The sequence below is a fragment of the Myodes glareolus genome, chromosome 27 (assembly GCF_982192425.1).
Source record: "Myodes glareolus chromosome 27, mMyoGla1.1, whole genome shotgun sequence".
Taxonomy (NCBI): Eukaryota; Metazoa; Chordata; class Mammalia; order Rodentia; family Cricetidae; genus Myodes; species Myodes glareolus.
Window position 1 is genome coordinate 23146087 of NC_142052.1, and position 26683 is coordinate 23172769.

Here is a 26683-nt window from a genome sequence, read left to right on the forward strand (position 1 = left end):
CGTTTTCTAAAATAGAACTTCCCTTCCATTTACAAAAGCACTTAATGACTAATTATGAAGGTAAGCCAAGTTAGGCAGTCACAGCCCCACGTGAATGCCAAGAGTCTCTGTTAATCTTTGCTACTTCTGCAATTAGTCTGTCATAAAACTGACAAACAACATGTACAGCCTTAGGCACTGTTTTGTGCCTTTCTCACAGGGAAGCTTTAGAATCCTTGAGCTGGTGTCTGGGGCTCCAAGCACACCTCCTGGGAGAACAGGCTTTAGTCAGTTAGAGGTGCGCTTGGAGGATCCCTGCAGCTTCTCACTTCTCTTTTCCTCTAACTGAAGGAAAACAGCAAGGACTATGCCCTAGGTCTGTATTTCTCAGAGGGTCTGTTATGATTCTGACCAACACCTAGGCTCAGAAACTTCCTGCAGGTTCTAGTCTCGTAACCTCTCCTTTTAATCTTGATTATACTTGTAGAAAAACCAAATTCTGAGGCTGGAGATCTCGTTCTCTAAGGCATACTCTATAATCCAATGTCTGACTGAAATCTCAGTGGGATTGACCTGACCATTTTATAGCAAATGAAATTTAATTTGTATTTTTTAAAAAATGTGTGTGTGTATTTGTGTGAGTGCCGATATGCACATATGCTGCCGTCAGAGGACATCCTTGGATGTATTCCTTGCCTTCTATCTAATTTGAGAGCATTTCCCTCATTCACTGCTGTTTATCCAGGCTGACTGGTCCATGAGCTTCTGAAAATTTTTCTGTCTCTACTTCTCACCTCGTTATAGGAGTGCTGGGATTACAAATTGTGTGCTAATGTGTCTTGATTTTACAAAGGTTGAGTAGGGTCCAAACTCAGGTCCTCATTTTGCAAGGTAAGCATTTTACCCATCGAGCCACCTCACCAGTGGAAGAAAGATAGTTTAAATGCACATGTGATGCAATAGCTGACTCATAAAGTAAACATTGGGCTGGTTCTCTATATTACAGTGATTTTTGTCATTCATAAAAAACTCAAGGGGTTGGAGAGATGGTGCTATAGAACAATCTTTTTGTACATGTCCAGTATTTGTTGCTCTCATTGGTTTAATAAAGGGTTAACTGAATAATAGTTAGGCATGTACCAGGGATATACAAACTTATATATAGGCAAAACACTTACGTATATTAAAAATATTTTTTAAAAAACAAACAAGAATCTTCTCAAACACAGGGATGAAGCTCCTCTGCAACTGAGCCTGCAGAAGCACTGCTATCAGCTGACTGGTGGGGTGGGGTGTGCCTAATTCTTAGATGTGTGCAGAGTCACAACAAGCAGACAGAGTCACCTGAGTTGGGATGTATCTAGAAATGAGATTGCAAGTAGCCACTTTTTGCCCTCTCAGCATCTCTCCTAAATTTCTATTTGCCTGGACTGTTTGGAGTCCATTTCTAAAGTCTACCTAAGGATACGCACATGCCCACACTGTTATAGCCGAGGTTTCAAAAGCCCAGGCCTCTGTTATATTCCCAAAAACCAATTGGTAAAACTAGCATACAAACAGCTCAATTGCAATTAGCAGAGGTGCTGCCTACTTAAAAAAGTTAGTCGTGTTGGAAATTGAAGCCAGGTTCTTCATATGCTAGACAAGCAATTACCACTGAGCTAGCTACCAGCCTAATTGTGTTTTTTCTTTTTTTCTTTTAACGAGAAGATAGAGGGCCTTAAGCAAAGTGATAAACTATGGTTCCATCAAAGCATATTTTCTACATGTTCTTTTGTTTGGAAAGGTAGGGTCTATATAGACTAGGTTCATGGTATAACTTAATTTGGGACTCTTCTGCTGCAGCCTTGAGTGACGGGATTACAGTGTGCAACGTAACACTCACTACTGTATTTCCTTAAGGGAGCAGAAAACATTACTACTGAGGTCTGTCTTTTATAATACCAACCACTTTCACTACCTATAAAATAAATTAGCTAGGTTCAGTTGAGTAAAAGTGGTGGTTTGAGTAAGCATGGTCCCCACAGGCTCATAAATTTGCTTGGTCACTAGGGAGTGGCACTACTTGAAGGATTAAGAGGTATGGCCTTGCTGGAGCAAGTGTGGCCTTGTTGGAAGAAGTGTGTCACTGGAGGTGGGCCTTTAGGTTTCAAAAGCCCAAGCTAGGCCCAGTGTTCCTCTCTTCCTGCTGCCTGAGGATCTGGATGTAGAACTCTCAGCTACTTCTCCAGCACCATGTCTGTGCATGCCACCATGCTCCCTGCCATGATGATAATGGCTAGCATGGGCTACAAGAGACCCTGCCTCAAAAATAACAAAAGATGGAGTTAGAGAAAGGCTCTGTGGCTAAAGGGATTTTCTGCTTTTCTGATGGACATGAGTTCAGCTGCCAGAACCCTATCAGGTGACTCACAACTGCCTCTAACGTCAGGTCTAGGGGATCCAATATCCTTTCTGGTCTGTAAGCACTGGACACAAAATATACAAATAAAAATAATAAAAAATTAAAGTCAAAGACCAAAAGAGCAAAAAGAGAAAGAAGGGGAGTGGGCAGTAAAAGAGCATGGTGGACAAGATCATGAAATTGGTACTGCTGAGGATGCATGGGTCATGAAAGGATTCTCATCCCTTTTCTCCTCATCCCCGTTTGATGCTATTGTAGCTCCATATAATTAAATTATGTCCCTACCTATATTTTCACTCCATTTTTCTCATTCTCACCTGCAGAACAATGTCTTATAATTTAGTTCTAATCTCTCAACTTAAATATTCCTGGTCTTCACGTCCACTATAACAGGTTACCAATGCTGTTACAGAGAACATCTAACTTGGCTAATAATGAGAAATGTAAGAAATAAAATTACATACCAGGTGGCAGTGGTGCACACCTTTAATCCCAGCACTCAGGAGTCAGAGGCAGGTGGATCTCTGTGAGTTTGAGGCCAGCATGGTCTACAGAGCAAGTTCCAGGAATGGCTCCAAGCTACTTGGAAATGCTGTCTTGAAAAACAAAACAAAACAGAAGTAAAATTACTAGTATATGTAATGGATTTTAAGATTTTGAAAGCCATCAAATTGTTATTAAATCAACCAATGGAATAATTATCTGCATAAGAAAAGTTTTAGCTAAATGTTTATATTGAATCTGTTCTGAAACATAATTTTAAGATTTTAAACATCTGTACTTGGGGCTATTCAAAATAAACTTTACATATAATAAAATTTATTCTTTTGTAATATTTGTTTATATGTGTATAAGTGTCTGTATGGAAGTGTGCATAGGCCAGAAGAGAGTGTCAGGTGTTACATGGGTGTTGGGATACTGTGTATTTTAAGTAAGCACTTATATAATCATAGTAATCAAGATATAGAACAATCAGATTGCTGTCTCCTCTAAGTCCTATGCCCCTCTGTGGTAAGCTCTCCTCCTCCAACTTCCCAGCATGCTTTCTGTCCTCACTCTTGTCTTTTCCTGAGTTTACACAAATAGAATCATGGAATATGTAGTGATTTCTTGTATTTAGCACAATGCACCTAAGATTTTTTTTTAACAGTGTTATACACATTAGTAGTTTATTGTTGTGGGTTTAGTTTATTATTTTTTTTCAGAGACAGAATCTCACTTTGCAGTCTTGGCTGCCCTCAAACTTGCTATGTAGGACTGGCTAGCCTAGAACTCACAAGAGAGCTCTGGCTGTCTCTGCCTCTGGAGTGCTGGGACTAAAGGCGTGCTCAGCTAGCGGTTTGTTCCTATTACATATTGCTCTGCGGTGTGACTATACTCTAGTTTACCCTTTTTCCCTGGGTGTTCCTAGTTCTTGACAATTACAAGGTAAAGCCAACACAAATATTTGTGTAAAGAATTTTATTTGGTTAAACAGGAGTGGGGTTGCACTAATTAGGAGTAGGTGTGAAAACTTTTATTGTAGCAATTGTTTAGATTTCCTTAAGGTGCTCTGTTGCAATTTATAGTAAAATAGTCCCACACTAGCCCAGGATGGAGTATAATAAAGGTTTCTTTACTTAGGGGCAGACTCACATAAAAAGCAGTGATCAGCAGTCCCGTGTGAGCGGGGAACTGGAACTGAATCCAGGAGCCGAGGGGTATGCGCATGCTTTTCATCTGCATTTATAATTCATGAGACCACGCCCAAAGTAGGCCAGTATCTTAAAATCTCAGGGGAGTTTCTTGTTAAATCTCTTTTCAAATTACTTTCAAAATGAGTTTACTTGTTTAAATGTACTTCATGTTCCTATGCGAGATGTGTACCTAATGGTCAAAGTGCAAATTCTTCATTTACTCACAAGTCATACATACTTTATGTACATCCATGACAAATCACATATGACCCAAAGCACTTCAATTTCACCTTTCCAAATGAGTATTTTATTCTCACCATCAGACAAAGCGTATGTCATGGATTGTATTAGGTATGAAAACCAGGGCCCACAGAGGTTAGGCATCCTACCTGAAGAAAAGCAGCTACAGAGAAACAGGTCCAGTCCAGTGTCCTGACACGCCACTCCCTATCCTTTCCACTGTATCTAAGAACTTACTGAGATATGTGTAGGAAGGAATTTCAAAGGGCTTTAGAAGGCCATGAAGATTCTCCACATGGTAGCATATATTAAAGACAGGCCTTTTATTACCAGTAGACTTAGATATAATGTTATGATCAGAAATATAAGGTTTTTTTGTTTGTGTGTGTTTTGTTTTTCAACACAGGCTTTGTGTGTGTGCGTGTGTATAGCCCTGGCTGTCCTGGAACTCACTCTGTAGACCATGGTGGCCTCAAACTCACAGAGATCCACCTGCCTCTGCCTCCCATGTGCTGGGATTGAAGGTGTGTGCCACCACTGCCAGACAGAAATATATGTTTCAAGGGACAAGTTCTTAACTTTCTTCCCCAGCACCCTATCTTAAACTTTCTCTACAATATGATAATTGTACAACCAACCTATTTTTGTAGTGATCACTGATAACCATAAGATCTCCAAGATAAACACAGAAGCCCAATCCTTCCTTGGCTTTCACATAAAGTCTCCCAATTTTAGCAAGCTGCTATTTCTATACCCATACCCTCTACCTCAGAGATAACTACCAAATGTGCTGGTAGTATAATTTATAATTTCTTTTGAAACATCCTTCTCTACTGGAAATTCTATTGATGCACTGACCCCTAAGTCAAGAATTAATACGACACTTTTATAGTCAAAATACAGTCTCAGCCTGGGTACAGACTGTATTCATGTAGGTTGTAGGCCCAGGAAATGATACGTTCAATCTCATTTATCTTCCTGTCTTCCATTTTCTCACCCTCTCTCATCCCCTTAAAAGGAGCCTTAGTTAAATACTACAGCTAAGTGAAGCTGACGCTGAGAAACTGTACAACTGTGTGAATTCTGTGGGCTGACAGCCCTTCCCCGAATCTGATGGTAGCCCGAGAAAGCTCAGATAGCAATGAGCCACGTGAATTACCAATACGGTTTAAAGGGTACCTAACACTCCCACTAACAAGGCAGCTAGAACACTTGCAGGCCCAAAGTTGAGTGACATTCTCAAGAGCTCACGGCTAAGGATTATATTATCAATAAGTATGCCAGAATGGTGTCTGCTTTAGAAAGAACACTTTAAGTAACACTTAAAACACTTTAAGTAACACTTAAAACTAAAACACATCTGGTTTTGGTGAAATTCTGAGTTTGTTATTGGTTTGGGCAACATGGTTGTATTTTAAAAACAAGTTTAAGGGGAAGCAGTACACCTGAACATTCTCTATTGTCCCCAAGCCACGCTGTTTATAGTGCAGGGTCTGCAGGTACTACCATCAAATAATCAAGAGATAACTCTCTAAAGAGATTAATCACTCCTGTAGTATTTCTGTCAAAAACGTATGTCCTCACCTAATCGTGTGACGACACCAGACAAACAGCAAGTCTGATCAGCACTCACTGAACAAGAAGGCTATGGAAACTGAGGGGAGTAAGAAAGTTGGAAGAGACTGAGGGCACATGGCAACGAGACAGGGGGTTCCGAAACAGAACCCCCTGTTTTGTGCTAAAAACAAAACAGAAACTAGTTCTTAGACTCCCCTGTCTCTGTTTGATAAACCCATTTACGCATGTATGCAAAGGAAAGTGCAGCAGAACTCAGCAGGGATCCCACGCCTGTGTTCTGGCTCTGGCTGCACATCAGAAACGCTTAGGGTCAGAATACAACCCCACTACAGGGGCAGTACTTGTACATGACTTGAAAATGTCACAGTATTTCAAGTTGAGGATCAGAGGCAAGTTACAGTTTCCAAGGTTGAAGGGGACACTTCCTGCTTCACTGTCCTTGAAAGAGATGCTTTCTTCCCACATAATTTCAGTCTACAGCGGCCATGGGCTGTGCTTTGCTAGCACGTGAGAGAATACAAACGACAGACGGCTTCTTCAACCCCAGTCTCTTGTGCCCTTTGACCTAGAGGGAGATCTGCCCATTTTAAGTCCCCTCAGCCTTCAGGTCAATCTCTGCAGGCGATAACACTTCTGAGATTATACAACTCTCTTTTCAGGTTTGCCCAAGGGTCATTTTAGGTGATTTTTTTTCTTTATCTCTTTTTTGTTTGTTTTTCATTTTGAGACAGTTTCACCGGGTATCCCAGGCTGGCCTCAAACTCACCATCTTCTGCTTCTGCATTTCAAGCCTTAGAGTCACCATACTCGGTACCAGATTCCTAGATAAGCTCCCTTCTAGATGGAAAGTAGCTAATGCTAAGATGGTCCACCAAAGGCAGCGAGGAACAAACAAGATTTCATTAGAGCTAAGATGTTACTCTTAAAAAAAAAATTAACATCAGAAGGACTGCTTTACCATTTTTTGAAAAAAAAAAATACCGTGGCCAGGATGATTTACATAAGAAATGTAGATAATTCCTCTGAAGTACAAAACTGGATTCAAGGAAGACGGAAAGAAATGTTCTAGAATAAGACATGAAACAATGAAAATAGCAAAAACTGCCCTGTTTTCAATGAGGTAAAAAGCAATATCACACAGAAACTCTTTACTCTACGTAAGCCTATAGGTTCCTTTTCCAGAACGGAGTAGAATTACACTAGAATACATAAACAGTGAAAAATAAATGCTTTCCCAAAAGGGTGATATTTTAACTTTGGACCCTTCAGAGAGTTGTGTCCAGCTCTTTCAAGACCAAGCTAGCAGCCTGAGGTTTTGTCACGACACACTTTAGGTAAGTATTCTAGAATACTCTCTCAGGTGCAACGACCTCTGCTGGGGCTAGCAAACACCTAGTTCTAAAACATAAGGGGTTGAGGTGGAGGAGAAACCTCAGCTCATCACAGTACTGGCTGGGGAGAGAGAGGGCAAAAACCACACTTGTAAAATAGAACTCCAAACCCACTTCCTCAGTAAGTTTGGTAGCCAGGAAAGGGGGACTTGTCTTACTATCCATCTGTCCGTATGCCTGGCTGAACACTTGGAGCTCTCGTTAGTTTAAAAGCCAGGATTCTTTACTGCACACACCCAGGTTCGTTCGAAAGTCAAACTCCTAGATAATCATTATAGCTTACCAAGCAGATACCAAATCTAGTATGCCAGCTACTGGCCATTAAGAAAATTCTCTTGGGGTGGGGTGGTGACTCAGGGAACATCAATGGCAAAGGGGACTGTTAAGAAAATGCAGCCTAAGCAAACACCTTTGAAACATACCAGCAGCAAGATGTCTAAGAACTTGTACTGCAATACAGTCGGGTCTATGTGCTGGTTAAGTGATTTTAAAAAGACTTCACAGAGAATTAAGTCTGGTCACATTCTTTCCTCTGATGTTTAAGACTAATGTGCACAAATTCATATGCATGTATCCTTTATATTACAATAGAATTCAAAATAAAATTGCCCCCCCCAGTAGCATCTGACTTGTATTCATATTCAAATAATGCTGTTACAAGCAAGGTTTGCATATGAACACCAGTGATCTCAGATCCAGAAGCAAGTATCACACAGACTATGGTAAAACCCCTAAGGGGACACAAACATTCTTAAAGACTTTTAACACTAAAATCAACAGGTTAACAGATTTCAGAAGCAATCTGTTTTTTGTTTTGTTGACTTCATGCTATATATGCTTTTTTAAAAAAGAAATCAAGGTAATTTAAATTAAATGAGAAGACACAAGGCAACATAAATACCTTCATTTGGAGCTTCCGAGTACCTGAATCTAAAATTAACTAGCCCTGGCCTCACTTTAAAATAAGGATTTAAGCCGGGCTTCATGGTACAAGTGCGTTATTACAACACTCAGGAGAGCTAAAGCAGGAAGATGGTAAGTTCAAGGACAATCTATGGAACAGTCAGCCTGCCTGTGCTATATACTAGGATCCAGATGCAAAACAAAAACAAAATAATTAAATAAACTAAAAATAAGCATTTAAATGCATTGCTTTCTAAGGCTCCATGGGCAGAGTTAAATGATATTAGCTTCACATCACCTAACTTTATTTCCTTAAAGCAGACTCTTTTAGAATTCAACTTTACAAGCTGTGTTCGAGTTTGTACCTTGTAGCAAGAGAAAACTAGATTAAAAACATTCAAACTTACCTCCCTGCTTCGGCATTTTTTGTTTGTTTATAGTCACAAGAGGGAAAGCCTACAGTCACTCTTTTGTATCACATACCCAAACAAAAGCCAGTTTCAAATAGTAGCTTAGCCTACAGGAGATCTGACCAGGACAACAAAAAGCCATAAAACTGAAGTCCCTAACTACCACACTGAGGAGCAAGAAAAGAGCTCAATACTCGCCTTTGAAATCTAGCTGTAAGCGAGTTCTCAGTTTAAAGCAACCACATTCTTCTCTAGGCAGGAAGTTATTAAATACCAAGAAACAGAATAAGGATAGCATAAAGGAAAGGGGGAGAGCAAGCGGGCAGCCAAGCACTCTGTGCTCCAGAACACTTTAAAGACAGAACGTTACCACAAAAGCACATCTTCCAAACAAGGAGTAGCCACCACTTTCACTTAGTGGGTGCTGTCCTTCTCAGGACTACCCAGATTCAGCTGCAAGCAAGGTAATGAAGGCATGGGTGAATGGAACTCACCAGAATGCCAGGAGGGGCCTTGTCACGATAAACACCTGCAGTTTTACTCAATGAGCTTTCCTGAGCCTTCTCATCTTCACTGTTATCTTCTAAGTAAAACATCTTAAAACTGAAGAGGCTTATCAAGCATGGCCATACAGAGATGAAGGCACCAACAAACAGAAAGCTATTCTGTAGACCATCAAGTGCTAACTGTTGCAGACAGGGATGTAGTTAAAACTGAAAGCAAACAGGTCTTAAAAAAAAAAGCAATGCACACACAACTTTACCAATGAGATTTGCTCAAAATGCCTCGGCCCCATCTCTCCAAAGAAGATAAGCAGGGGCATGGGGCAGGCTGTGCCATGTGTTTACACTGATAGGGACCAAGTCCTGCCCAATCGCAAGACAGTCAACTACAGCTTCCGTCACACAGAACAGGGATTGAGTTAATGATTCCTTAAGCCAATCACATCTTCATCTGTAGAAATAAAAACAGCTACACAGGGAAGAAAACACTCATGCAATCATGTAAGGAAATGATGCACATATGCTTGGATGGCATCACTGTGTCTCCTGCTCAGTCAGATTTCTACAGTCCAGTTACTAAGTAGTTTTATTCCACTGTACTGGCATGACCCAGTCTTTCTCACAACAAAACTAGACTTCAAGAGTATGACAAAGTAATATTTAAGATTCCTGCCCAAGAAACTACATACTTGGAGGATTATTAAAATAATTCCCAAAGATTAAACAACTTCTTTCAAGACTCCTCATTTACATATAAAATGAACACATTTGAGGTTGAGGAGGCAGCTCAGTGGTAGGCATGATGAGGCCCTGGGTTTAACACCCAGTCTGGCAAAAACAAAATAAAGCACATTTTGCATTTTGCTTTGCTGTCTATTGGTTAATAAAAAAGTGATAGCTCAATATTTTCATCTACTATATTCAAGGGTTAATAAATTACTTCTCTGCTGTGAAATACCCTTAGAAAATTACATGTCCATACTTCAATTTGGAAAGTTTGAACCATTCATGCCTCTGAACTCTAATCCTTCTTGACCAATGGTCTTGGTCATACTGTCTTCTGATATTTTTGAAGAGTTGCCTGGCTGCAGCATACAAGCATGTCTGCCCATTAAGAGAGGGAAGCTGGACCATAAAATAAAGCCAGAAATAATGAAGAATGCCTCTGCCTAGGGGAAACAAAGTGTCAAAGTGTGTGTGTGTGTGTGTGTGTGTGTGTGTGTGTGTGTATGGGGTGTGGGAGGTGTGGATGGGAGGGTATTGTCGGGTGTGGGGATTGTATGGGAGTATGGGGATGCATGTCCATGGGAACATGCGGTGTATGTGTGGGGTAAGGAGGGTACAAGGGGTGTGGGGGACGTATAGTGTAGGGGGTGTGAGTGGGGTGTGTCCTTGGCTCTTTCCTAGACACACAGCTTATTTAACTATATAAAACTTTATTTCAATGTCCTTTAACTCTTTCATCTCAATTCAATCTTCATACGGTGCACAGGAATGACATGCTAAGTATTGCTGTCATCCAATTTCACAAACAAGAAGTTCCGCAGAAACAGGCAAGATGGCACATCCCTTGATCCACCATTCAAGAGACGGAAGTATCTTGAGTTAGGCCAGCCTGGACCACACAGTGAGTCCTGGCTAAAGAAAAAAAAGTGTTGAGATACAAGTCTCATTGTCAAATTTTAAAATATAATTATTAAAGTGTGCTGGTCAAAGAAAACATTCCTGGACTCCTGAGAGGACTTTCTCTTCTCTGATGGTTCTCCACAACACTGCCATCTCAAGAGTCTCTGGACTCCCTGAAAAGCTGGTGACTGATAATTTTGTTCCTATGACTTCTTTCACTATGTTCGAACAATTAAGTTTTTAAGATTTAAGAAATATTAGTAGTATCAGGCACCCTCCTTTTTCCACCTATGGAAATGGATTGCTGCTGTAGTATAGACTAAGAATTTAGAACCTGGAAATCCCATTAATAACCTTTCAGGTTTGTGGTTTCTTGGGAAGGGGTATAGTAATTCTTTCAGATACAAACAACTGATAAACATAACTGTGTACTATCAGAGAAAGCACTGGTGCTAGCTGCAGTGGTGAAGTAGAAACTGGGGATGACATCAGGCCACCTCCAGAGCCTGTTTGCAACCACAGTTTGCTCTTCATTGTATTAGGAGGCTTTGAAAACCAACAGAGTCATGAGTACTGCCAGGAAGTGCTGTCCCTTTAGGGCAACATAAATAGTTATTGACCTGCTGTCTTAAATGGGCCCCCACAGGACCTGAGGGGCACATCTGCTTCTGTGGTCTGTTCTTTCCCATACTTTCTTTCCAAGCTTCCAAGACATCTACTCTCTAACCGCATCTGCATGCCATTATCACTGCTTCCTATTTCATATTCTTGCATGCAGTTTCATTTCTTGTTCAGGAAATAATTAGCAGAAAAGGTGGCAAAAAGATATTTACTTATACAATATTTATACTTTTTCCTTTCTTTGGTTTGCTGAGAAAGGGTTTCAAGTAACTTTAGCTGGCCTCAAATTCCCCCTGATCCTCCTGTCTTCATCGTCCAAGCGCTGGTACTACCGGTATGCACTACTATGTCCAGCACGTCTGAAAATGCCAACACCATGGTTAAGTTTGCTACCATGAAGTGATCCTATATAACCAGTGAAATTTAAATTAAAAGAAAGTAATCAGAACTCTCAAACTGTTTCTTTTTAGAAGTTGAATCTCTTTCCATTGAAAGTTTGTCTTAAAGGATGGGGTATAAAGCATAGTGCTAGAGTGCTGGCCTGGGACACACGAGGCTTTCCATTCAGCTCCCAACATTGCAAAATTCAAAACAAAACAACTCAAAAACCACCAAAAATCACTAAGATGTGTAAGAGAAAATCTGTAGCAGTAATACTTGATTCTTTCTTGATACTAGGCCTTGCAGTACAGTCCAGGCTGACCTGAAACTGCCAATTCTCCTGCCTTAAGGTGCCACTGCTTGGCTTTAATATTCAATTTTATATACAAAAGATAATAATTATATATATGAAGACAAATAAAATCCAGATGGCAGGAGTAACACATGCCTTACTGAAGGTGGAGCACTTAGTCAAGAAGCAAACAGTTCAATTAGCTTTGCAATTCTTAAGGGGAAAAACAGGCAATGTCTGAAGTTTACCACATCAATGTTAGTTAGCACACAGTCAGGATCCAGAAAGCAAAGACATCTACAAGGGGCAACCTTAGAAAAGGAAGAACTGTACTGGAACAAAACAAGTGCGACACTTTATTCTTTCTCTTCAAGACACAATATATTTTATTAAGAGTCTCTAGAAATGGAATATAAGACTTTTATAAAAATTACCAGTTGTTCCAACAATCCAAGTTTGTTTTTTCCAAAAAAAATAATAAAAAACTTAATGTGAGAGACTATGCATACAAGATAATTTAAATTAAATGTTTGTGAAAACTATATGGCAAACCATATGCGTGTGTATGTATGTATGTATGTATCATCTAAAAAAAAAAAAGCACAATCCTGGTTGCGTCACTTTGAACTCAGTAGTAATAAACTCAGGAGTTAGCAATGATGCATCAGTGTTCCTGAAGGGAGGAAATCAATAACACACCTCTCCTTGGTTTCATCTACGAGTGAGTCGAGAGAACTCTCTACTTTGCTCTCTGTGTCTTCCATCAGTGTGTCTGTCCTAGCGAAGGGCTTTGAACAGAACAGAAAGTTATCACACGGGGAAGAAATGAGGGATACTTTACAGAAACCTTTAACAGTGTTACAAGAGATTAAGTCACAGGCCGCCTTTCCTTTCTGCTGGGAACCGGCTGCTCGCTGTTGAAATGGGCAAGTTCATGAAACCCGGGAAAGTGGTGCTCGTCCTGGCTGGACGCTACTCTGGACGCAAAGCCGTCATCGTGAAGAACATTGATGATGGCACCTCAGACCGCCCTTACAGCCATGCCCTGGTGGCTGGAATTGACCGCTATCCCCGAAAAGTGACAGCTGCCATGGGCAAGAAGAAAGTCGCCAAGAGATCCAAGATCAAGTCCTTTGTGAAGGTTTATAACTACAACCACCTGATGCCCACAAGGTACTCTGTGGACATCCCCCTGGACAAAACTGTTGTCAACAAGGATGTCTTTAGGGACCCAGCCCTGAAACGCAAGGCAAGGCGGGAAGCCAAGATCAAATTTGAGGAACGATACAAGACAGGGAAGAACAAATGGTTTTTCCAGAAGCTTCGCTTTTAGGTATATTTTTGTTTGCATCATTAAAAGTTTAAAAAAAAATTAAAAGTTTAAAAAAAAAAAAGAGATTAAGTCACTGTTCCCTCCAGACCCAACTGACCAAGATAACAAAGGAACCAGTAATATCTGTATATTACATACAACATTTACGGGCATTCGTTTTATAAGACTACTTTCAACCACATCTGCTGGTTTCAGCAAATGATTCTTATAACACACATGCATTTCTTCGGGGTCAGGGCACAGAATGATGAACGACTAAGATCACAGCTATGTGTTAGCTTAGTTTGTAAAAGTTGCTTACATGGGAAACCTAAGGCAAGTAAGCTTGTTTTCATAGTGTTTTCTTAAAGGCAGGCTAACAAACAAGCTGAGTACAGAGGAGGTTCACAGCCTTAAGTGACTACCAGATATAGTCCTTACTCTGGCTGTGAGGACTACAAAAGTCCCATATCTCTTAGGACGCGAGAAACAGTTTATCATTATGCATTGGCATGCCTAGTTGTCTGATATCACTTTTTAAAGATAATTTTTATTCTTTTATATTAGTGTTTTGCTTACATGTATGTAAGTGTGTGTAAAGTGTGTGCTTGGTGCCCACAGAGGGCAGAAGAGGACATCAGTTCCCTGGACTTAATTATAACAGCTGTGAGCTGTCGTGTAGGTACTGAGAATTGAACTCAGGTCCTCTAGAAGAGCAATGCATGCTCTTAAACTTATCTCTTAACCATGCTCCAGCCCCTTGCCTGACATTATTTATCTAGTTAGTCCTTTGTACATATTCATCTCTGATCCCTAGAATCTGTGAAAAATAAACGTGCTTACTCAGAGGTTCAAAGACATGTCACAGGAGCTGGAATGATGGCTCAGTGATTAAGAGCACTGGCTGCTCTTTCAGAGGACCCAGGTTTGATTTCAAACACCCACAAGGCAGCTCACAATTGCCAATAACTCCAGTTCTGGGAGGATCTGATGCCCTCTTCTGGCCTCTCTTGCCAAAACATTTTTGCAATGACATGAATGAATATAAATAAAATACACAGATAAACTAGCTCTCTCTCATTAAAATTAAAAACATATTTTATATCTAAAAGGATTATCATGAAGAAGAAAACTTAAGACGACATGAAAATGTTTAACAGATCATCTTTGACTTAATATCCAGAATAGATAAAGAACTACAAGTCATCAAAAGGACAAGTCATTGATGGCTGGGGAGACGGTTCAGTAGTAAAGGAACCTGTGGTGCAAGCTCAACAACTGGAGCTGGGTCCCGGACCCATGCAAAGGCAGAAGGTACTAACGTACTAACTCCACAAAGTCGTCCTCTGAGCTGCATGCAGGATCTGAATAAATCTTTAAAGAAGATACACAAATAATCAATAAGGACATGAAAAGATTCATGAGCAAAACGCAAGCCAAAACTACAATTAGCTATCACTTCACTGCCCACTACAACTTCCACAATGTTTTGAATGACAAGTACCATCAGGGCAGAAAAACTGCATTCTTAGTAGGAATGCAAAATGGTAAAGTCAATGTGGAAATAGTCTGACCGTCCCTCAGAAAGCTAGACAGGGAACAGCCACAAAATCTTGTCATTCCATCTCCATGTACACAAAGGGTTGAAAACAGACTCAAACACATCATTGTTTGTAAGGAACATTGTTCATGGAAGCATTACTCATAGTACTCGAAGGACTAGAGGGGAAACCCATAGCATTCCATTAACAGATGGAGGAAAACGTAGAATATATTAAAATGTTTATTACTTTTAGCTATAAAAACAAATGAAGTTCTGATATGTGCTGCGAACATGGCCAGTCCCTGAAGCATGCTAAAAAAAAAAAGGCAGACACAAAAGGGCAAGCATTGTATGATTTTTTAGTTTAAAAATATGTAGAAAAGGCAAATTAATAAGCTAGATTACAGCTCGGTGTACATACATGTCTGTAGTCCCAGCCACTCAAGAGGGTGAGGTAGGAGGATGAGACTAGCCTGGGCACCAAAGAAGGCCCATATACCAAACAAAGAAAAGGTGAGAGAAGAGTACAGATTTCACTAGAGAAGGAGGAGTTACTACTTAACTTAAATTTCTGCTGGGGGAAGGGTCACAAAAACATTTTAAAAACAAGAGCAAGAGGTTGCAAACCATTTTCAATAAAATTAACACCACTAAACTGTGCACTTGAAAACAAGTAAGAATAAGGAAAATGCAATGAAATGTTAACTAAACCTTCAAACACTATCACATGGCTTGATGGCTCATCCTGAGCTAGAAATGAGACCCTTGAGGGGGCGGCTCCAGTAATTAGTTAATATGACCTAGAACTAAAACTCAATCAAGGGCAAGGCATAGTGGAGCACACCTATAATCCAAGCATTGTTTGTGATAGGACACAAGTCGAGAGGAGTCTGGGCAATACAATGAGACTTTGTCTCAAAACAATAAGAATACCTTATTTGGCTATATTCTATCTTAGTCATTTCTACTGCTGTGAAGAGATACCAGAACCAAGATAACTTATAAAAGAAAGCATTTAATTGGGAGCTTGCTTGTAGTTCCAGAGAGTGGAGTCCATACCATCATGGTGGGAAGGTTGTTAGTAGGCAGGCAGGGTGCTGTAGCAGGAGCTGAGCTTATATCTGATCCACAAGCAGGAGCAAATAAAGTAAATGCGTGTGTGGATCCCCATGGAGCCGAAGTTACAGGAAGTTGTGAACCCTCACCAGAACCCCAGTGCGGAAATCAAACTCTTGTCCTCTGGAAGAGTAAAAGTGCTTTTCTTTTACCGAAAAAAAAAATTTTTTTTTTTTTTGCTTTTATTGCGCTATACATTTTTCTCCACTCCCCTCCCTTCCTTCCCTCTCCACTTCTACCCTCTCCTATAACCCACACAGTCCCAATTTACTTAGGTGATCTTGTCTTTTTCTCTTTCCTAGGTAGATCCATGTATGTCTCTCTTAGGGTCTTTCCTCTTTGTTGTCCAGGTTTTCTGGGGTTGTGAATTGTAGGCTGGTTTTTCTTTGCTTCTTGTCTAAAAGTCACTTATGAGTGAGTACACATTATATTTATCTTTCTGGGTCTAAGTTATCTCACTCAATATGGTTTTTTCTAGATCCATCCATTTGCATGCAAATTTCAAGATGTCATTGTTTTTTACCCCTGTGTAGTGCTCCATTGTGTAAATGTACCACATTTTCTTTATCCATTCTTCGGCTGAGGGACATCTAGATTGTTTCCAGGTTTGCTGGAACAATCTTTGATAGCACAGAAGCAATCAAAACTCCATGTCCCCTTGATACACAATCATTCATTTATTTTTCCAAATATCTCCCATTTTTTCTGCCTTTTGATCTCAGAACCCCAGCGTCCAAGAGGAAAGTCTGCTACCCTCCCTCCAGATGGAGCTGTAAGAGCAAGCTGTCAAAGGGGGGCTCAACAAGGGAGCAGCAGGTCCAAGAGCAACAAGTCAGTGAAGCACCAGAGACGTAGCAACCTCACGGTCTTTCACTCTCCACACACACCCTTCTCTGTAGGCTGGGATCAAACAGTAACCCTGGCAGACAAGCCACCTGTACTCACTTCTGTGCTCTTATGCTAACAGAAGGGACAGCAACAAGAACAGTAAGTCTCACACTAGGAGAGCTAGAACAAGGAAATGAGGGAGGGAGGGAGGGAGAGAGGGAGGGAGGGGAAAGACGAGAGGAGGGAGGGGGAAAGGCTGCTTTAGGTGAAGGTCCTGAAAAGACCAAATTAAGAAAACACATGGCAGGGTATTTTAAAGCACAAGTCCAGGAAGGCTGCCACCTGAAAACAGAGACCCAAGGGAAGCACAGGGACGAGCTATGGTCACATGACTATCCTGTAAAAGAGACAAGATTAATTCTGTAGAACCAAGCCCTGATGCTTTCAATTTGGCCACCCTTTGAATTACTTTAGAAAGAAAGCAAGAATGAAGCACGAGGTGACTCCAATGCTCAGCTGATAAACATCTGAGACTCAGCAGAAATGTTAGCAGTTACACAAGACTGAACAAAAATCTCCTGTTTAATCTGAGAATCATTTCCTAAGGGCTTTCTTTCTGCTCTTCCTTGTAAAGTATTACTGTGACTAGACACTCTGCGAAGCTCACACAGCAGCACACCTATCCTTCCATGATGCCATTAGGGGTTGGAGTGTGTCCTCCAAAACAGGAAATCTAAGCTCTGAGTTCTAGTTGTTAACCTTAACTCAGTAAGAAGACTTACAGATAATCAAGACAAAATGATATTCCAGGGAATCCAACACACTCTTCTGACTTCCACAGGCACCAGGCACACACGGTGTACCCACATACATGCAGAAAAAACACACATAAACATAAAATAAAAACCTTATAAAAATACAGATTAGGCTTTCAGTGGAGAAAAATCTGGTAAACACAACCTCATCCTGGTGATCAAGGCCACGACCATTATTAAGTCAAATTATGTTACTTTACTCTCCACTGTCTTCCTCTTAATAAGTCATAACCTAGTCCTATCATGAGAAAACTGTAAGGCAAACTCTAACAGTGAAGCATCCTACAAAAGACTGACTAGCTCTCTGAAAGTGCTGAGGTCAGCTAGATGTGGTGTGCACTCCTGCAGCCCCAGCTACTTGACATGAAGATCACGGAAGCCCACTGAGCTCAAGACCAACCTGGTCTCGAACATAGTGAGACAGCTCCTGGCCAGTCCTCATCTCAACAATGGTAATAATAAACTGGAATTGTCAAGGTCCTGGAAAATGGAAAGTCTCCACAAAACACCGAGTCAGAGGACGAAGTGATCCCTACAACACTGAGAGCTGCACCAAAGGCAATCATAATAGAACGTGCCAGTCACCTCAACTTTATGAGGACAGTGCAACAGAGGGTTCTCTAGAAGGGAGAAGCCTCAGGGACTAACAGGCACCTGGACTCTCTGGTGTTCTCAAGCCCTCTGGCCTCAGACTCTGGTGACATATCTGCTTCCTATTCAGGTCTGAGAACAAACAAGTCAGGAGTGGGGCAGGTATTTCCCAGGTGTTCCAATTAGTTCCAAACCCTGCCTGGTCTGAGGGCGCACACACACCATGTCATAAACAAGACACTTCAGTAACAAAGAAAAAATAGTTAAATAGTTAAACACTTTTAAAAAGGATGAAGTAGGATGAGCGAGGACAAGGGCCCCAGCAGAGGAAAGATGAGCAACACTCAGAACAAGACAGTTACCCCACTGACAGTCGGGTAGTATGAGCCTAGACTCATGACAAGTGCTCAGAAATTAAAACCAGCATACACTGTTCACGCCAGAGAAAAAAATGTGTAGTAAATAGTAAAATCACTGCATACACTTAGTTCTGAACAATATTTAGTTATGAAAAAATAAGCAGCGGAAATTGAGAAAATATCAGACAGCTTCGTTGAGAAATTATCCCCCTGATAATTCACGGCCTCACACTAGGGGATGTGTAGTCCACTTTCAGGGTGGGTCATCCCACACCAATTAAAGCAACCAAGACAACCCCCACAGACACCCCACAGGCCAGCATGAGACAGACAGTCCTTCATGAAGATGCTCACATTGACACAAGAAGGTTAAGACTCCAGCAAGAAATTCTATGCAAGCACACAAAATGATCTCTTTACAATACAAAACAATCTTTCAAATAAACACTTGCACATTAAAAATATAAACACAGCACTCTCCAAGATATTTCTTTTGCTTTTCACTTCCAATCTCCTAAACTGAATCCCATTCCTGATCCTTGATACCCAGTTTAGAAAACTCTGCTTTATATCTAAGATGACTAGCTCATTTCCCCAACTACACTGCAAGTTACTTTCAGACAAAAGAAACAACTTCCCCTTGCCCCATGACTCTCAACCCTGGCCTCTAGTCCAGCTGGAGTTCTCAGCCTGCATCTGGCCTCTCGACTTCTATGTAGGCATGGTCTATGTTAGACCCTCATCTACTTATCAGAACTAGCCAAGCAGCTCTCCAAAGAGACAACTGAGTCAACTAGGTACCAAAGGTATGCATGAGAAAATGCCATAATGAAATCAGTTATTTTGGACAAAAATATATGCTAATACATTTTAAGTGTAGTCACAATTTTGAATATATTTCTTTTTAATTAAAGGTCCTTAGGTCATTTATTCTAGTAAAATTCCATCACAGGGACCTTATCTGCACATGCAGGTACTAAGCAAGGCAAATGATACAGTGAAAAAGCACCAGTTAAAGACAAGACTGTTTACAGAGCGTGTGAATACACGCGCCATTGTACTGAGTTTCAGCTGGGTACCAATGTGATGGAACAAAGATTCACTCCACCCAGCGCTCACCTTTACTACTTCTCCTGCACAGTGCAGACCCAGAAAAGGGGATATGGTATATACCCTCAGCTCAGGAACAGTCAAACTCACTTCAGGGCAGCAGCACAGTGGCACTCAGAGCCTGTCTCAAACAGTCCAACAACTATTTTCTCCTTCCCACCTCCCGTGTTTGAATTTAGAGGTCCCATTTCTTGAAAACTAGCTTTCATCTGACCCAGTCTCTGCCTAGTGGTTGGGAGACAGAGAACATCAACTCATTCCAGAGCAGGTGCGAGCAGGCCTGGCGGACATCTTCAACTCCACTACTTTCCCAGCTGGTTTTCTCTCCTGGCTCAATCAGTGTTGCACACATAAATGCTAGAGAAATCTAAGGTTCTAAGGTTCCACAGCAGATGCAAGCTTTCTATTACCATTTATAAATGATGCTGGCATTAAGAAGTTTCTTTATTCTATCGAATGAAAATAAAAACAGATTCCTAAAATTGATTAGGGATGTCAAATAAGTGCTTATGAATTGTGAATCCTTGGGCAGTGTGGCCAGGAAGGTAAGGGCAATGGAGGGTGGCTACTGCCATGGGGAATTGCCTTCGGGAAACCTCTTAGCTTCAGGATTCTCACATAGAAAACAGGGCTATTATCTCTGCCTAGCAGGATTGTTGTGACTCCTAAGACATAATTAGTATAAAGCTCTTAGCACAATGACTCCTAAAGAAGGTGCTCAATCAAGAGATTACAGTTGCAATCACAAGTTTTTATAGACACCAAGACACAGCCTTAGAAGAGACGAAGTAGTAGACATCTCTACCACCTGAAGGACTAGGCTTAGTGGACAGAGCATATTGAAACCTTACATTCCGAAGTCCTACCTTTCTGGTCATGCCGGTGCGGTAGGCTACTTTGAACTAGGTAAGCTGCGAGCCATTAGAAAATCCTACAATTGAAAAATCAATCCTTCCTAATAAGCATTTGCCCAAAATACAAAGTAAATTACAGTTTCTTTTAAGTGGTCCTTCATATTTAGTTGAATGCTATGGCTATAATGCCAAATAGGTGTCTCTTATTCACTGAAAACAAGGGCAAGAAATTTTAAAGGAACTTAATGTGTAGATGGACACATTGGTATGTAAAGAGGAAAACAAAGACTGACGCTATCACGTTAAACAAAAGGCTTATCTCCACAGATACTTCATGAAGCCCAGACATTCCTGACCTGCAGTCACTCCTGAGAGAAGCACTTCATTTCATACAGACCACAGGTTACACAGTCACCCACTGGAGAAAATGTAGCACAACTCCAGGAGCACCAATCCCAGCTTCAAACTCCTGTTAACTACTGACATGGTGGGAAATCATCGACCACAATTCATTTCGATCCTCATCAATGAACTTTTTGTTTAAAATTTTGTTAACTTTTTACTTTTTAAAAAAAGGCATGGTGGGACACATGGGAGGTGAAGTAGGAAGATCGAGAGTCCAAGACCCAGTTTGCAAAATAAGAAACCATTACACTATAGGCTTAAAAACAGGTACTTAAATAAGTATTCTTCAGTCAAGTATTCCTTCCATTACATTTCAGAAATAGCTAAAAGCAAAATTCAAACAGTCACTAAAGAAGCTATTTGGTACCACACACCGACTTTCTCTTCCTGGACCAATCTTACAAGTTCTGAAAGATGTTTTTCCCACCTGAAGCTCCTCTTCTTTATCTAATAAAGAAGACTAATGTAAGCCGGGTAGTGGTAGCGCACGCCTTTAATCCCAGCACTCAGGAGGCAGAGACAGGCGGAGCTCTGTGAGTTCGAGGCCAGACTGGTCTACAAGAGCTAGTTCCAGGACAGGCTCCAAAGCTACAGAGAAACCCTGTCTCAAAAAGCCAAAAAAAAAAAAAAAAAAGACTAACGAGACTAATGTAACCACGAAGATCAAATACTTTTTCAATCTAGAATCTTCTTGTCGAAATACTGCTCTTTAATCATGTTTCGTAAACTTTACAATTCTTGCCACTTTAGGCCCCCACTAAATACTTTAACTATTACTCCAAAAGTAATGAGAATACCTCAAGCCTTAAAAATCCCCCAAGGCACTCAAGTTACAGGTCTCCGCAAGTGCCTCAGATGTCCATCCCCTCTGAGGTCTCCTCCTCTTTCTTCAGAAGCACGTGCAGTTGACAGATCCTGTCTCGATACACCCACTCCACAGGTGTCAGTCCAACTTGCCTCCAATCTGAGTCTCCTACTTTCTCACTAGCCTATGCTCTACCCTCAAGGACTAACTCCCCAGAACCTGGGCTCAATGTTACTTCTCCTTTAAGGTCAATGTATACAGAAAGCAAAAGAGGCAAAGGGGCTTTGACTACCCAGACTGTTAGAAAGGTTAAGATGACCAAATTATTCACCCTAACAACTACAAAATATCCACAGCTGATTCCAGAGAAATCCCAAAGCAGCACATTGCGCAGAGTAACAGATGTCACCCTGTGCGAAGGGGGCTAATGTTTGAAGTAGAAGCTAATCAAAATACAAGGAGGTGGGACACTGGTATCTGGAGAGGAAAAAAATCGAAAACTCAGAGAACTAAGATGAAAACTAAGAATCACTGCATATTCTAGAACAGAAAAGATAGGAGCTGAAAACAACTAAGAATTTGTAAACCACCACTTAACACTTTATCTACACTTCTGGTTGATACAAATGAAAACAAGACAATACACATATTACCAAGCAATACATGAGGCTAAGGAAATTTGGTGTAAGATGCAAGTGACATAAAATGAGACAGTCAGTGGTATTTAATTTAGTCTTCAGTTATAGCTAATAAAATCTGCTAGAGAAGTGAAGGTTTTGGAGAAATTGGATAATGCTGGGTGAGAACAGGACCCACTGGCTGCCAATGCCCACCAGGTCTGTTCTTCTGAAAGCCAGTGTCTACCCAGCCAAGAGACAAAACCTACACCAGACAGCTCACAGTCAAAGTGTGTGTCATGACAGGTATGTACCAAACTACACAATTCTAAGCTCCAAGAGTAAGAAAAAGTGCCATCCTGCAAACAATTTTTAAAAGCTCATGTTCTCAGAGCTGTTATCCCCCACCACACCACCTTTCTCAGCGGTGACCCAAATTCTAAAGGAATTAGCAATCAAATACTACCTTGGCTTTGTGCAGAGGTAAAATGGAGGTCGGAGGAGCTGACAACAGAACTGTGTTGACAGGCTATACAAACTAGAATTCTACTTTCTCTCATTTCTTAGTGACATCATTAACATCTAAGTTCACACGTTTAAAAAAAAATCGCTGAAAGTTAATATCCAAAGGCTTTCAAGGCAAAGGTCTCTAGGCCTATGAGATGGCTCAGCAAGGTACTTGCCAGCAAACTCCACACCCCGAGTTTGGTCCCTAGGACCCCACACGGTGGATTAACACTGGCTCCAGAAGTACAGGTACACAAATAAGCCAATGTAAATAGTTGTCTAAAACAAGACTCAGCTGTAATCAATGATCAAATTAAAATGTGTTCATGTTGCCCTGAGTCACATCACAAGGTTACAGGGTAACACAGTTCATCGCCTAACACATTCTTGGTTGGTTTGTTTTGAGATAAGGTCTCACTGTGTATCCCAGGCTACCCGAGCCTGGAACTGGTGCTCCTTCTGCCTCAGGATCACAGAGTGCAGGAATTACAACTGTGGCAATCTCCACAGGCTTTCTTCTTTTTTTTTTTCTTTCTTCCATCCTCTTATCTCCTTCCATTCTGTGAGGAGAACATCAACTCAAGCTTCGTGCCATAAATGAACAACAGGGGCGAGGAGAGGAAAGCAGACGAGAATGGCAGGGCAGTATTCTGGCCAGGTTGTTACCAGCACTTGGGTACTGATTTCATGTGGTCCCCAAAAGTGAGCGATTTTCCCTCATATAAATGTGGAAAGTGCGTAGTTATTAAAGTATACTGCTGGGGCTGGAGAGATGGCTCGTAGCTAAAAAAGCTTGCTGTACAACCATGAAGATTGGGGTTCAGATAACAGCACCACTGGTCTCTCACACACCTATCAGTCTAGCACGGGGGGAGGGGGGACAGACGGGGGAGTGGAGACAAACTTGGGGCTTATCATTGTAACTGAAAACATGACCTCCAGGAGAAACCCTGACCCAAAAGAATATGGCATAAGGTAACAGAAGAGGACACCTGACTCCTTTCTCTGTTTACAGGCACACATTCAACTATGGCAATGACAGGGGAGGTAGATCCCATTAACTATCAGCAAGGCAAGTAAGAAAATTTATTCAAATACTTACAAGAGACGTGTGATGTAGCTCAGTTGGTAGAGAACTTGCCTTGTGCACAAAGCCCTGGGTTCAAGTCCCAAAACCTCCTAAATTAACCATGGTGGCATACAAGGTAGTTCAAGGCCTGAGCTACCTACCTATATAAGACTGTCCCCAAAAAACTATTATCCTCAAGGTATCACCAGTGAGCAGTCACTCCACACTGTACCTTCAAGCTCTTCTGATGTTTACTGAGACATAATTTTTATATAATTCAGGCAACTGCAGCCCTGACTACAAAACTAAGAACTATTTCACCATGAAGGCAAGCTATCGGTCCAAAGATCCTGCATCTAAGTCAAAAGTATAATTAATTTAGCAAGGAAGGGAAGCAGAGACAGCTAAAGCGAAGTCCCACATATACTCCTACAGCATCGCCTACCGACTGAAAAGAGCAGGTACAGGTCCTACAGCCCCTGCGCCCAAAGACACAAAAAATGACAGTCTCTGGGGAAAGTACCAAGGATTTAAATTAAAAGACACAAAGACTTAGATTTAAAAATTTGTCGACAGACTGCTAGGCAGCCCAGTCTACCTCCTGGCAAGAATGATTCCAGCTCAATGTTCCAGATCTGACGTATATTCTGCATTCAATACTGAAGAGAATAACTGTTCACACAGTGACCCGTGCTATATTTAAGTTGAATATTAATATTTAAACACTACAAAATGTCCACGGTAATGTTCATTGGCCTAACTTAACCTTGGACCACCTCTGACCTGTGGCAGCACCACTATTATCCATCTGTGGCATGCCATCCAAGAAAAATGTGATGAACTCATCATTTAAGGAAGATCCACTGGCTTCCAGTGACCTACGAGGACAAACTGCTTGCTGCTCCCTATGTTCAACCAGCCCCACCAAAGGTCTTCTAAAAGCCAGCCTCTGTACTTGGTAATGAACAGCTACTGGAGTCTTGACAGCAGAGATTCTGTGCCCAGTGCAGGATATAGCCCAATCAATAAACCAAAATTCACAATGCCAAGTGATGAGAGCAAGCATACAGCCATAAAAGAAACAAAGCCCCAGGCACCCTGTTATCCACTTCTTAACTGCACTTGGCGCGTTCAGGGGCTTTTAAAGGCTCCCATTCCCAGAGTCTCTAAGTATAGGACTTCTCAGTTGAATCTCAACTGTGCCAAATACGAAAAGTGGAACCAACCATTTCATTTCTAGCGTCCCACAGCTATGCCGGCTACCACTTCAACAAGAGGATCCTTGGGTCCGATAAAACACAACCAAGAACACATTTAACTGGGAAGAAGAAGCCACCCACAGCGCCCGACACTCACGTAGCTTTGTTCTTTTCAATTCCGGTTGGGTCTGGCCCGCAGGTGGCCACTCCAGCGGTGGTGTGAACGTGCTCAGTGGGCAGGGCAGCCCAACAAGGGCTAACACCACCTGTCTCCTCCTCCGCCTGGTGGCTGGCTGTGCTAACCCAGTCACCTGCCACACTTCTCGGTCTTAAGCCGGTGAAAACAATCAACGTCAGATCGACGCATACTCTAAATAACTGGCAAATGATCCCAAAATAGATTTCAAAATTGACCTTGTATTAGCAAAATACTGTAAATTAGTAAGCCGCGATTCAGTAACAACCTAACCTGATCCTAAACTACTGCTGGGCAAAATAGCTTTAGCATCGAAGCAGGAGACTCGGTTTCAATTTTTAATTTTTTGAAGTCTCAGATATGCATTAAAAATAAGTGTGGCCGCTTGTTCAGTAATCCCAGAGCCTCTCCAAGTATCCAGCGTTCCAGTACTTTCTGAAAGCGAGGGCGATCTTCCTAGTCTTATTTTGCATAATTACGTCTTCGAAAAGCCATCCTAAATTTGAATGAAAATAATTTTCTTATGCTGGGGGTGGATCCGCGGCGCTCAAAACTGGGCCGCGGAGCTCCGGCTTCCACACCAATCAGGACCTTCCAGGGCCCCGAGGATCGAGGGCAGCAAGCTACTCACATCTGAACCTGGTCCACGGCCTGCAGGAGCCGGTGGCGGGCGAGCCAACCGCCTGGGGGAATAACAGCACCTCGCCAGCCCCGGCAGGGGGATGGCCGCGATCGCGAGCCGGTGCCCCCTCCCCCAGGACCTGGGGGGGGGCTCGCAGACACGACCTCGGCGGCCATCCCCCTGCCGCGCCGCGCTGGGCCCCGAGGACCGCTGCTGAGGTGTAGGGGGGGTGTCCCCTCAGACGCCCGCGCGTCCTCAGGAAGCGCTGCAGCGGCTACGTGGCCCACGCGAGGCGAGGCCGCGAGCGGGGAAGCAGCCCCCGAGAACCCCCGGTGCTGTCCCCGGCCCGCTTACCTGCGGTACCGCGCGCGCCAATCACTCGTCGGATGGTCGCGCGCCCCGGGCGGGCTGCAGCGAGAAGCGGGCGAGCAGGGGGCGGGGCCGCCGCCTCGGGAGCCGCGGGCCACAGCCGAGCCCGCCGGGCCTCCTGAATGGGACGCGGCCGCGGCGGCGGCCGAGCTGGCGGTGGGCTGCGCGCACGCCCCGCCCCGCCCCGGCCACGTGACGCAAGCTCCGCCCCCACCGCCGGACGCGCGCCGCGGGCCCTGAGCGGGCTGCTCGCCCCTGGCGCGGGCCTCCGGAGAGGCTTTTGAAAAGTTTCTTCTGGTCCCTACGGCAACCTTGCGGCACTGCGCCGGGGTTTCAGAGCCCAGCTGCCAAAAAGAGTGCAA

At 42.3% G+C, this 26683-nt stretch overlaps 2 protein-coding genes across 4 annotated transcripts in view; one reads left to right on the forward strand and one right to left on the reverse strand.

Moving 5' to 3' along the window:
* Positions 1-26441, reverse strand: part of Lpin2 (lipin 2) — a 65197-nt gene extending 38756 nt beyond the window's left edge. The window contains exon 1 of one of the 3 annotated variants that reach the window (XM_085684017.2): positions 26307-26441. Coding sequence is in view for 1 of the 3 variants with exons in the window: in XM_048435946.3 (XP_048291903.3) it covers positions 9076-9177 (102 nt within the window). In the remaining 2 variants the exon portion in view is untranslated. Of the gene's footprint in view, positions 1-9075; positions 9338-25291; positions 25736-26306 lie in introns of those variants that run through there. The other 2 variants (XM_048435954.3, XM_048435946.3) reach the window with 2 other exon arrangements.
* On the forward strand, positions 12889-13363 carry LOC148117612 (large ribosomal subunit protein eL27). The gene has a single exon (XM_087902324.1). The coding sequence runs from the start codon at positions 12927-12929 to the stop codon at positions 13335-13337; it is 411 nt and encodes a 136-aa protein (XP_087758450.1). The 5' UTR covers positions 12889-12926; the 3' UTR covers positions 13338-13363.
* Positions 26442-26683: the final 242 nt, after the last annotated feature.

Excerpts from the sequence above, each read along its gene's own strand:
- LOC148117612 (XM_087902324.1), top strand. The coding sequence starts at position 12,927 with ATGGGCAAGTTCATGAAACCCGGGAAAGTGGTGCTCGTCCTGGCTGGA.